At 40.1% G+C, this 12,736-nt stretch overlaps 1 protein-coding gene across 1 annotated transcript in view; it reads left to right on the top strand.

Moving 5' to 3' along the window:
- Positions 1-10,634, top strand: part of WWOX (WW domain containing oxidoreductase) — a 471,393-nt gene extending 460,759 nt beyond the window's left edge. The window contains exon 9 of the mRNA XM_041458694.1: positions 9,441-10,634. Within this exon, the coding sequence (XP_041314628.1) occupies positions 9,441-9,629 (189 nt within the window). The 3' untranslated portion in view covers positions 9,630-10,634. The remainder of the gene's footprint in view (positions 1-9,440) is intronic.
- The last annotated feature ends 2,102 nt before the right edge of the window (positions 10,635-12,736 follow it).

Genomic DNA, 12,736 nt, shown 5'->3' with positions numbered 1-12,736 from the left:
TTGATTTTTTTTTTTAACAAACCAGTTCAAGTACATGCCTTCAGATTATAAAAGTACCTGAAATTGCCTAGAATATCAGCATGCATAGCTTGTTAATATTTACATATATTTACATGGGAAAACAAGAGAAAGATCTACAGTTATTTACAGTCTACATAGGAGAAGAGAAAGGCAGCATAATTGTATTTCCTAAAATACAGTAGTTGAATAGTCAGCACATGCATATTAAGATATATTTGCATGATAGAACGCAAATGTTTTAAGACGTACCTTTTAAACTCCCTGTGCTAAGGTATAGCATAATAAAGGTAATTTTTTTTTTGTGTTTTGTTTCTAGTCTATTTGCATCAAGTGCTTTAAAATGTTCACTAACACAGCGGCGGCATTATTTACCCTGGCAATTAAAGCAACAGTACACACGATAATTTCCTACTAACTAGCAACAAGCTGCTGGTGAATGAAATATCTATTGTTTCTCATTACCCATCGACCAACATACAGGGATCTCTCCTTGTAAAGGCAGTGCCTAAGCTATCACCATTAATTATAGAAGTAATATAAATGAGACTCTACAGTATGTACTAAATGAAATATTAACAAGACCAGTGTCTTTGAGCCTGAAAGATGCACTAACAGGGCACACTTTACAGCAGGCTAGCTATGAAAATCACACATACATAATACAGGAGTGCCTGGCTTACAGCTCTAAGCCTAGACTTTAGAGGCCTGTTTGCTAGATCTGTATTATTGCAAAATACATTCCCTTAATTAGTTTCTGGAAGACAGAGTTGGTAGTTACTTTCTTACCATGATACTTCCCCATCATAACACCCTGTGGTTTCTCAATGCATTGTGTTATTGAGCTGTGTGTCTGTGTGTGTATGTGCATATGTGTGCGTGTGTATCAACAGATGAAAAGCAGTCTTTATCTTTAAAACCTAAACAAACAGCTCATTAAATATCTGTCCCAAAAGGTCACTTCCTTAAAAAGCATTGTGTGGTGTGACTTTTTTTCTTTTACTCATATCTGAAATAAATTCAGTCTAAAAAATTATCTGTGCAATGAAGGAAGAAGCCAGATGTCAGCATTGTGATGATATTCTTTCAATAATGTGTATGAAAAAGTCTAAATTTGGGTTAGTAATATTATTAAAAAGCTATATAAATATATACAGCATATACAGTACTGTATGTATACACACATTTATATAAAGTATATATATAATTAAAGTACAGCAAAATCATAAAACATTTCAATTCAGCATAAGTTAATAACACAAATAATTTCAATGAACTCTCATCTGTGTATGCCCAAACACCAGCCAGACCAGTTCTGATGATTTAGTTGCAGCAGTGTATCTAATCTCTCTTTTTTGGCAGGATATGTTTAGTGTCAACAACCTGTTTGCTCCACTCTTTAAATTGCCCTTGCCCAGAAGAATCCACCTTTTGCTGGCAGGTTATGTGTCTCAGGAGGATTTCCAGTCCTCCACAGGATTTTCAGCTTGACTGTGGCCAACGAGTTGTGATAGAATTTGTGTTTGTGATCGTGTTTGCACAAATGTGCATCTCAGAAGGTGAGCTGCCACGGATGCTCAGGTGTGAGCAGCCCCCAGCAGTGCTGGCTGCCCAGGGACTGTCCCTGACCTGCTCTTTGCTTCTCACTCCACTGGCCAGTGCTGGCACGCAGGGCCATTTCTTCAACCTGATCTCACCCTTACCCTCTTACTCTCTGAAATGAAAATTGATACTTTTCCTCAGGGATTTTTCCCATATCTAGAAATGAGCAGAAGAATGCTGCACCGCTCCACTGCTGCCTACCAGCCTGTGAGAAGAAAAGATCAGAGACATTTGCATGCAGTGTTCAAAGCTGCCATTTCAGTGGAGCAATGATGTCTTAAAAGTGTAAGTCAGGTGTGAACGGGGGTTCAGTGGGCAGGAGAAGGAATTGCAGCACTGATGTGCCTGGAAATGTGCTGTGGATAAAGAGGCCTGTGAGGAGTGCTGCTGCTCCTGCCCTGAAATGCTGGTGGAGCAAGGTAAAGCCACAGGCTGCATTATAGTTTTTAGACCTTAAAGTGGCTTTCTGTCAGCCTTGAAATATTTTTCAGAAGCTGATTGTGGACTTCAATAAGATTCTGGAAAAGAAAGAAATAGGGTGCTGCCTGTGGGAACCATCTCCCTTCCAGGTGCTGTGGCAAAAGCATTTAAGTTGCACAGTCTGGTGTTGTCTTAACCATTGTGTGGTTTCAGCTGAGATATCCCTGAGGGGCTGGCAGATACAATACCAGACCTATGGGAAATATGTGCCCTTCTGAAAGACAGCTGTGGAGCACGTGGGATATCTTGAGGCAGCTCAGATGTCTCAAGATCCACGTTAGGCAACTGAATCCCACCCCTGGTATGCCATGATGGCTCTGCCTAGCATATGCAAAGGGTGGGAGGGATGAATGCATGGATTTCAGGGACTGTTTCCCTCTAAAGCATCCATTTTTTAATAACTCACTGTTGTTTTGGCTAGTAAGAGTTTTACCAACTTCTCTGTGAGCTGGGCAAAAAATCTGGATGAGAGAGGGAGGACATTGGAACAGGACCCGGAGTAGCAGACAGCTTCACAGGTTAAAGAATTAAGTTTATACAATAGAGAAAAATAGGCATGATTTTAAAAGATAATTACATTTTTGTCAGCTACTTTGCCAACCTTGTTCTACATCTTCTACACATTTTAACAATGGTTTATAATATAACACTTTATACTTACACAGTGCTTTTCCAAATTAAGTGTGAAAGCACTCCATAAATCTGAATGACTCCTCACAACACCCCTGTGAGGTGGGTAAATAAGAGCAATCTCCCCATTTTATAGCTAGGAAAAGTGAGGTACATGGAGTTGAAGTGACTTGTCCAAGCTCCCTCAGGAAGGAAAAGTGGAAAAGAGGAAAACAGCCCAGTTCTCCTGACTTGAAGTCCTGTATTGTATTTTCTTTTTCTCCTGTGGAATGATTGCAGAAAATCTGTTTGATACCAGATGTTGGAGGTTGGAAGTTTTCAAGAGCTATCATTGCTGTAATTGTGAACATACTGGGGGTTGCATAACACAAACAACATTGTGCATTACCAAAATACATTTATTACAATGGACACGATTCCTTTTGCAAAGTTAAAACCCAGAATGTAAGTTAAATATAGCTGCATATACTGAATAGTTGAAATAATCACTAGGTCTTAATGCCTCAGGAGTTGAAAACAAATCCTCTTTCGTGAGCTACTGCAGTTTCCTTACTCAAAGAACATAGCACTCTTATCTCCTATAATGTATGTAAAGAATACTGTAAATGTGTAAGGGTCTTAATGACACTAAGAAAAGTTACAGCTTGAAACCAAATATGCTCTGCAAGTAGAGAAGCTGATGGAGTTTTGAGTCTTTGTAGTTGGGAATTAGTTGAAAAAGGAATACATCAGAGGGAAAAAAAGCAGACCTTATAGATTTTGGTTTATTCGTTGTATTATCTTCTAAGAGATGCTTTGCTGGTTTAATTGTGGTGATGGGGGAAGGGGAGGTGGTTGAGAACCTCTGGTTCAGATGTGGTTCGGTGACAGCTTTGAAAAGACTGTAGATGCAGTGTCAGTTCAGGTCACGTTTTCCTGCTGGCGCTTGGGTGGAAATAGGACCTGAAGTCAACTGAGCCCAGTTTGGAGTTTAGATCATATTTGGCAGCTCCAAAGTTTTATTTTTTGAGCTGCAGATATGATTTCAGTTTCACACTCTCCCAAAATAGCAAAGGTCTCAATTTCATATTTCCTTGCTGAAAAAGCAATCAAGGAATCCTGTTTTCTTACAGGACATTAATACATACATATTCTGAGTGTTATTCATAAGGTAATGGGTATTTGGGATTCTCTGAGTAAGAGGACTGCAGCAGGAACTGAACAGTTCTCCTGTCATCTCACAGGCAAGACTAAAACTTGTTCACTGCGTTGTTGGAAAAGTGACTGTTCCTCACAGCTCTGAGCTGTCCCAGTAGGAAAAGATGCCTGACATTGGGAAGTGGCTCCTTCAGCTACAGCTGGCCTCAGCCATGGGTGATATCACCAAACAGCTCTTAAGATTGCTTCTAAAAACTCAGATACTGAGGAATCCTGCATGAGGACATGAGGATTTTAGATGTAATAGTGTTTTTCAGAAGAGGTCATTGTGTCCATGTTGTTCACAAGGACTTGGGCTTGATAGGAAAAAAGAATAAGTGTGGTTTGAGAAAGCTCTGCACCACAACCCCAGCTTGGGGGTTGTAGCAATAGCAGAAGGAGACAAATCCATTCTGAGGGCAGTTTTCTCCCAGCTGCCCCCAGGCAGCACAAGCCCCACTGTGCCCACCCCGAGCATCAGCATCAGGATCTCAACAAGCAGTGGAGCAGATCCTCAGCCACTGCTCCAATCTGTGGAGCCTCTGAGAAGGCAGCAAACCTGTGCTAATTCCCACCAGGAGGAGGTGAGGCTCGAGGAATGTAAAACTACAGCTGTCACTTTGGGTTTTGGTTTGGATAATATGGTTGTGGAAAGAGAGTCTGTATCGTTTTGTTTGTTATTCCAAGGAGATTTTATATTTTACATCAAATCAGGAAAATGGCCACTGCTGAAGCCAGCTGGTGAGGAGTTTTTCCCTCTAACAGAATGAACTCTTCAGGATGCTTATCAGAGGCACAGAGAAGGTATGGGACTCCCCATTGGTTTCATATCTGGAATATGTTCTTACTGCCTTGGTTGCTAGGTTAGGTCAGTTGTTGGACTCAGTGATTTTCCCCAACCTTAATGACTCTCTGATTCTACCTCACACTGCTGTGTAATGAGTTATTTGGCTGTAAATGATATGCTCACAGTGCTTTTGTGTGGGTCTGATATTTTACTTTTAGGGATGTGTTTGTCTAATAGTCCTGATATGAATAACAGGAACAGCCTGAAGAGTTTTAAGGACTTGCCTTTTCATTTCACTTGAGCTGCTTGCTTTGAATCTGGCCCTTGTCACAAATACTCTCCTCTCATGTCATTTTGAATTCCACCTCTTTCCACTGGCCATCTTTTAAAATGCTCTCTGCTGAAATTAACCTCAGGCTACCAAGATAACTGGCCTTTATCCTTAATTTTTCATAAGAAAATAAACCCCTCCTTTTCAAATAGCTGATCCCGTCTCCCTGGCAGACAATGTTGAGTGCTGTGTGCTCTTAACAGAGTTTAGAGTGGCTCCTATTCATTCGTGTTGATAAATATACAGATAAGTTATGGCTTTGTTTCTATTATTTATATGCTTGGAATGTAAACTTGCTTCAGAACAAAAGTCTAATTTTAGAAAATAAACATGCATTTGAAGGTAGACAAATCTAAAAACTAAACATTAACTGTGTAATAAGTTTTCTTATCAGGAACATAAATGGTATCTCAGAGTACTAACAGATGCATTACATATATTAATGAGGGTTTTACCATGTTCTGTATCTCAAGAACCCCTTTTCTTTTACTGTTAAGTTATTCAATATTAATTTGCATTCAGTGCCATCAGTTAAAAATTGACTGCTTGCAGTTATGAAATAAATGCCTGTGAACTAGTAGCTACTTAGTATTTTCAATTCAACAAAGGATTTTAGAAGGATGGATAATTTAGATCTTTGAGCCTCAACTATAAATAAACAGCAACTGCTGTATAAATCCCACCCTGCTGCAGAGGAAGATTGTATTACAAAACTGACAAATGATTTGCGGAAGAGAATGATGAACCCTTATTACTAAGACACTCTTCAACTTAATCCAAAACAAGATTCCCGGGTAATTTTACGTGCACTGGAAAGATTGATAGCGTGGTGCTTGCCCAGCAGCTTTCAAATGTTTGACTGGATCGGAAATGGCACTGAGGCATGATTAAAGATTCAGTTGGGCTTCTCACAAATTCTTTATCCTGTGTATTCATTATTGCAACCCGCTGCCTTTGTTGCAGGTTAAAGAAGGCTGACCCCAGCTCTGGTGATTAGCACCCTGTGCAACTGATGGACCTATGGAAAAAAATGTTTAGGTTGCCCGACGCTTTTAGCATTGTTTATCAGCTGAAATTGTTGGGAGGGGGGGGCCTTAATCACAATGGATCAGGGAGAGTCTGTGACAACTGACAAGCTCATTGTTTAAGACATTTTTTAACGAAGTTGTTAACATTAATTCTTTTATATAGTACTCTAATCTTCTTCAAATTATGTTCTGACATGGCACAAACCGCTTGGCATTGAAAGTCATTCAACAGTGATTAAAGTGCTCTTTTTATTGGTTTAAGAATGTTTCATCTTGTATCAGCAGTATGGAATTGTTTACTAATTAGATTCCCTAACATCCTCTGCTGTTGTATGCTGATGATATGTGAACAGGAAAGCTGATGAGCAAAAAATTAAAACTTGTTACTAGACTGTCATAAGGCCCAGCATATAAAGATGTCATTCAAAGGACTGTGTTCATAAGGGATAAACAATATTTGCTGAGAAACAGAGCAGTTTCTGGCTAGCAGAACAGGCAGTTTGCACTTATCTGCAGCTCTGCCTCTTCACAGAGGTTTGTGGGATCGTAGATGCAAAGGAGGGATTTATGCCTTGGGGACCTTCTCATTCAGCAAGGCATATATGAGGCTTTTACACATCCCACTTTGGGCAGGAGGTTGGGCTGCAGACCTCTTGGTACTCCTGCCAACCCAAAATGGGATTTGATTCCTGTGACTCTGATGCTCACTCCTCTCAGACCTTGGACAAGTCACTTAGGCAGATCTTCAAGTGTCTGAATGCAACCAGCTCACAAAAGAAATTAGGTACTTAAATGGCTTTGAGAATTTGGGATTTACCTTCTGTTACATAGTTTTGCTGTCTGAAGCATTCTCCTAGGCTTGATGAGTTCATGTTTGTCCATAACTGTGAGATACTAAATCTTTACCCTCTGTCAATGAAGGGATAAATACGACTGCATTTCTCTTAAGTAATAAGAAAGCTACTTTTCTTTCAATGATAGAACCATTGAATTTTCTTCTTCCAAAACAGCCAACATGATTGAAACATTTAGAAAGAAGTAAGGATACACACAGCCAAAAAGCAAATGGCACGTTGCTTACATCCAGTTCTCAGCAAAACACTGGAGGCATCGCAAGATAAAGTGCTTTGGGCTTCCAGCCACATAATCTTTTATCGCTTAAAGTAAATATCCTATGCTCACACAGGGAAAGCTATTCTCTTCTTCTGGAGTCTAGCTTGTGTCAATGCTCAAGGTATAAAGCACTGCTCTTGTGCTCTGGGGTGTTTTTCTGCCTGACGAGGATTTTGTTTAAACATCATCAAATGTGATTAGTTTGAAAAGATAAATTGTTGTTTGGGTTGGATTTTAAACTGGCTCTGATAAACTTCCATTTTATGAATTAGCTGAATTCTATTAGAGATAGCCTGAGTTTAGCTTGGCTGGACGGATGCTTTTCAGCAATAGCTTGAGGGCTCCCATTCTGCCTTGAGCAATTCAGTTTAATTTTACCTTTCTAATGAAAGTCCAGTTGAATTGCTTGCAAAAAACTAATAATACTCTTTAGGGACTTTGAGACATTCTAAACAGCTGAATACAGTGATCATACATGTACTGTGGAGCTTTATAGGATAGTTGAAATGAGCATAGAAATTTTATTGTTCTCTATTAATATTATTTTTAGTAGAACTCTCTTCCATTTCTGCTACCACCTTTAAGATATTTTCTCTTTTTTTTAAAAAAAGATACTGGTTTAATAAGAGGATTACTATGTATTATATTAACTTTAAAAATATTTTGGTCTGTTGATAAATATATGACTTTCAAAATACTTAATACAGACAGTTTTGGTTTACCTTGTGATGGGAGATCATTTCTAAGTTGTGGAGTCATCATTATCAGTTTAATCCCATCTGCTGAGGAAAATGCATGTCTTGCAAACAAATATGCACTTCTTTGTTGCTACAAAGTTGACATGCCTCAAATAAAGAGACCTGGGGCTTTTTAAACTGCTTCCTGTCCTTGAAGGATGAGAATGCAAAGTAGAGGTCTTCTGCAGGTTGACCCCCCTAGCAGCACCCTGAGTTTCTTTGGCTGTGACAATGAAAGGCCAAAAAACAAAGGAGTGGAGGAAAATCACAAGAGATTGAAGCCTATTCTCTTATCCCATTAAATTATCTTAATGTGGCAACAACTAATTTCTCTTCATTTACTTTTTCAATTGCACTTGGCAGCCTCTTTATTCTGATTCCTATCAGCTCATAATTTGTTACCACAGAAAGGACTAAGATGTACATAAATAATCATAAGATGCCAGATAAACTCTATCGGTTTTAAATTAGTGTTGTGTTTTGCTAATGCGCTCTCACCTATTATTTTTAATTATAGTTTACAAAGCAAAATAGCTTCTTGCCCTCTCCCCAGCTGTTCTGGCACTGTGCTTTTAGTCTGTGCCAGGGAATAGCCCATCACCCATGCCAGGGTGCTTGCCCCAACCCTGTGGCCTCCATCTGCAGGTTTCTGTTGGAACAGATCTTAGGAACCCATTCTTCCTGTTTGAACATAAGTTCACTTAGTATTTAAATTAAAAAAAATTAAAAAAAGGAAAAAAAAAAAGAGAAAGTAAGAAAAATTAAAATATCCCTTCTGATCCACAAAAGCCTCTAATCTATCCGCTCCATTTCTTAAAGCATTATAAGGCATGAGAAATGGTTGTTGCAGAACAAAACTGCACTGGAAAGCCTCGTGCCTCTGCAGAACCAGCCCTGTCTGTGCCTGCAGCAGTCAAATGCTCTCACACAGCAGCAGTGACAACTGCCTTGGACTGTTGATCCAAGATCCACGGGCAGGTTTGGCACCAATCCCAACTGCACTTTACATGATAGGTCTTAATTGGAGTGCCCAGGTTAATTTTGCACAAGAGGTTTAAAAAACCCAAACAAACCAAATCCATCTATCAGTCTGTGTTGCGGGTCAGGCTGCCCAGGCATATGGTCAATGATTTCTGTGATGCAAAGGGAAGTTTTGAGGTGCTGCTTTTAAACCTGGCTCAACCGTTCTGGTGTCAAACACCACCTGGGCAGCCCCTACCAAAAAGGGTAAAACACCTGAGCTTGGGGCTGTCAGGATTCTCTTTTTCTTCTGCTCTTAGAGGGAAGGAAAAGAAAGAAGCCCTCGTTGAAGTGGTTGTAGATAAGTGTCCAAGAGGCAGTGCCTTCAGCAGGGCTTCAGCCTCGTCACCGGGCAGGTGACCCTGCCAGCCACGCTGCTTGCACGAGACACAGCTCCAAAGGGCTGTGCTTGAAATGACAACGATAACAATAAACTACAAAACATCTACGCATTTATATAGTTCTGCTTATTTTCTCTCTCTCAATTAATTTATTTTTTTTTTTAATTTTTATTGCAGCAACAAGGAGCTGCCACGACGGTGTACTGCGCCACGGCGGCGGAGCTGGAGGGGCTGGGCGGGATGTACTTCAACAACTGCTGCCGCTGCCTGCCCTCGCAGCAGGCACAGGGCGATGCCACAGCCGCTGCCCTCTGGGAGCTGAGCGAGAGGCTGATCCAAGAACGAGCTGGCAGCCGGGCCAAATAGCAGGGAGCTCCTGGAAGGATCAAAACACGCGAGTGTGTGCACGCTCGGAAACTGCCAACACTGGAACCTGTCCAATCTTATCATCTAGAGGGTTTCCGTGTACCTCAGATACAGATTAACCGGTGTTAAATGAAATAATAGCAGTCACAACATAGTGAAAAATGTTAAGTACTAATGGGAGGTGGGGAATACTGTGGGTTAAAGGGACAATGCGGCTTCCTGGGGCTTAGTTAGTCTCGGTTCTCTTTCTTTTGATTATAGCCTGTTCAAAGTGTAACCCAAAGAGGCATCTTCTGTCTTATTTTAGAAAAGCAATTCTGCAGATAATTTCTGTTGTTTTGATTAATGGATAGGTACGTAGCCCAATATGGGATTTCCTCCTTATTTTGATAATTACTGTCTGTTAGGCTTAAGGTATTGACTGGGAGATGGTGGTTGTGTTGATTCTTTTTCCCTACAAGGGTTTTATTGGGTGTGGCAAATCAAAAGATTATTGAGGAAAGAAATCTTTTCAGCCCTTGACTGTTGGCTGCGAGTACATCTGCGCTGTCTAGAAAAAGAAGGTGCAGGAAGACATCTGAACAGTAATGGTAAAGTCACAGCTAATTAAATATTTCTGTTTTGTTTTTTTTTTTCTTAAAAGATTACAATAAAAGATATGTTGTAAACCATTCCCTAAGTACTGTCGAGTTTGCAAAGATGATGATGTCTCCTTAAGAACACACAGAGTGTAATCAGGGGTTTAAATGGTATTTCCATCAATTTCTCGGTTCACAGTTTTAAGGAGTTTTATTTCCTTGGAAGTTCACAGTTTCTCAGTTCTCCTGATACTGTATCCCATTCCAAATCTGTCTTTTCTTTCCATTTAAATTCAATAAAACAACATGCTTGCTTGAATATTGTCACCTGAAGAGAAAGTTTGTCTCATTTCTGCAAATGTCTTAGTTCCATTTTTTTTAGAAAAGAAAACTTGAGGAAAAATAAAGAGCTTCTTGTTGATGCCAAGAAAACGCTGTTTTTTTTCTTGTTTCTTTCTGAGTTCATTTTTTGTATTTTGTGCTTTGTAGCTGTCTTCATGCCAGAAGGTTGTTCTAAGCCATCCTCAGTCCAGCATCACATTTTCTGTAGACAGAATATAAACAAATAAATAGAAGGACACATTGTTAATAGAAGTTTATTTGATCCCCTTTTTATTTCTGCTTTATTGTTAACAATCTGCCTTCCATGACTTTTTCTTTTCTGCAATCATAGTACATTGGATTAGTTGTTGAATAGAGTTAAAGCCAAGGCTTCTACCCAAGTGCAGCCTCAGCTGCTCCTTACCTGATGCCACAGTCTTTCCTAAAGCAGCAGTAAAGAATATATGGCCTTTTTTTATCCCTGCTGTGCCACCTCTGTAGTGACAGCTTCAGGAGACAACAAATCCCAAATCCTGGCCACTCATCCTCCTCGACTCTCTGCAGCCCCTTCCCCAGGGGCAGCACATCCTGCTTTGAAACATTTGGTGGAATAAAGAAATAAAAGGGGCTATTCCAGAAAGAACAACGCCTCTTTTCAGCCTTTTGCAGAGTAAAAAAAGGTCCTTCTTGTCTCCTAGAAGTTTTCTCCAGTCTGTGCTACACAGACCAGATGCTGGTGTAGCGCAGTGTCTGAAAATTCATGGCCTGGGTTGAAGGCTTTGCAAGCTGAGGCAATGGTTACAGCCAAATTCCTTGTATTGTCTGGAGTCTAACTGGGGAGAAAAAGTGATTAACTCCTGTCACCTGTGCAACAGCCCTCACACACACATTATTTTTCCCTTTCACAGGCAGGCAGAATTACTCTGGTATGACACAGGCAGTGTAGGACTGCAGAGCTTTGCACTGGAGCTTGGCATTGCTGGGCTCAGAAGAGGCACTAATTAAGTGATGCTGGGAGCTCTGCACTCCCCTGAAGGCCTGGGCCTTCTGCTCCATTTAGGCAAACATTAATAACCTATAATGAACCCCCTGTCATTCCTTACTGCTGAAATATTGTTCTCTTCTATGAGAATTCAGTACTTAGGGATATTGCCTGCCTTCCTTCAAAGAATATCTGTGTGCTTTTCCTCTGTACCGCACTCTCTATTTTAGTGTTACAAGGTAAGAGCACTTTTAATGTTAGCATAGTTTTTGTTTTGCACTAGTATGAGGTAAGCAAATCCCTAGCTTCACTGAGTAGTTTGGGTTCCTCTGGTTTTTATAACTGGTTATTATTTATTGACACCAGTGTATTGCCCTGTCTAGAATTTCACTGACATAATTTTCTCAAACGCAGATAAAATTACTTGCTCCCTGTTTCTTTCTTTCTTTCTAACTTTTTATTTCACTCTGTCATTCTCTGTTTTTCTATTTTCCTCTCCTTCATTTTTTTCTCTCTCCATTTTCCTTTTTCCACTCTCTGTTCTGCTCTTTGTCTCTCACTCTCCTGTGTTGAGATAGCCAGTATAAAAAAAGGCTTTTTCCAAAATGAAAAAAACCCCACCAAGATGTAGAGCCCTTGCTTCTATTAGAAACACTTGTGAAAATAATTTTTCTTGCAATCTCAGTTTGGTTTCAGCACAGGAGGGATGTGCAGGGAACATTAAAAAAGGAAAAGCAATTGAAAAGTAACAGACTCCAACCCCTCCATTTTAATATCCTAGATGTGCCTAAGTCATTGGCTTTCAAATATATTTTGGTGTAAAATTTGGCACATTTACAGCTGGTCAGATTTATTTATTTGACTGGCTTACATTTTTCCAGTTGATTTACCTGAGGCAATGTCTGTGTGAATTACTCCACAATGCATTGACTCCAGTGTTCATTAAAGGTAGTTAAGTGATCCTGTGTCTAATATTAAAGCAAACCCCATTAACCTTAACTAGTATCATATCAGCAAAACAAAAAGAACTGAATAAAGCAAAATAGATCGGGTATTTATAGTTCTTGGAAAAGATCCAGCAAATTCACATCAAGCTCCTAATAGTCCTAATAAGCTCTAGCTAGTTATCCCCATGAAAAAGGAGGAGGCTGGGTTAGGGCTGTGCCTGATGCAGCCTCGGGCCCCGCAGGGCTTTGGGAAGGGGAGGTGCTGGCAGGAGATGCCGG

Source organism: Pyrgilauda ruficollis, unplaced genomic scaffold (assembly GCF_017590135.1).
Source record: "Pyrgilauda ruficollis isolate IOZ18807 unplaced genomic scaffold, ASM1759013v1 scaffold13, whole genome shotgun sequence".
Lineage (NCBI taxonomy): Eukaryota > Metazoa > Chordata > Aves > Passeriformes > Passeridae > Pyrgilauda > Pyrgilauda ruficollis.
This window is presented reverse-complemented; position numbering and strand designations above follow the sequence as displayed.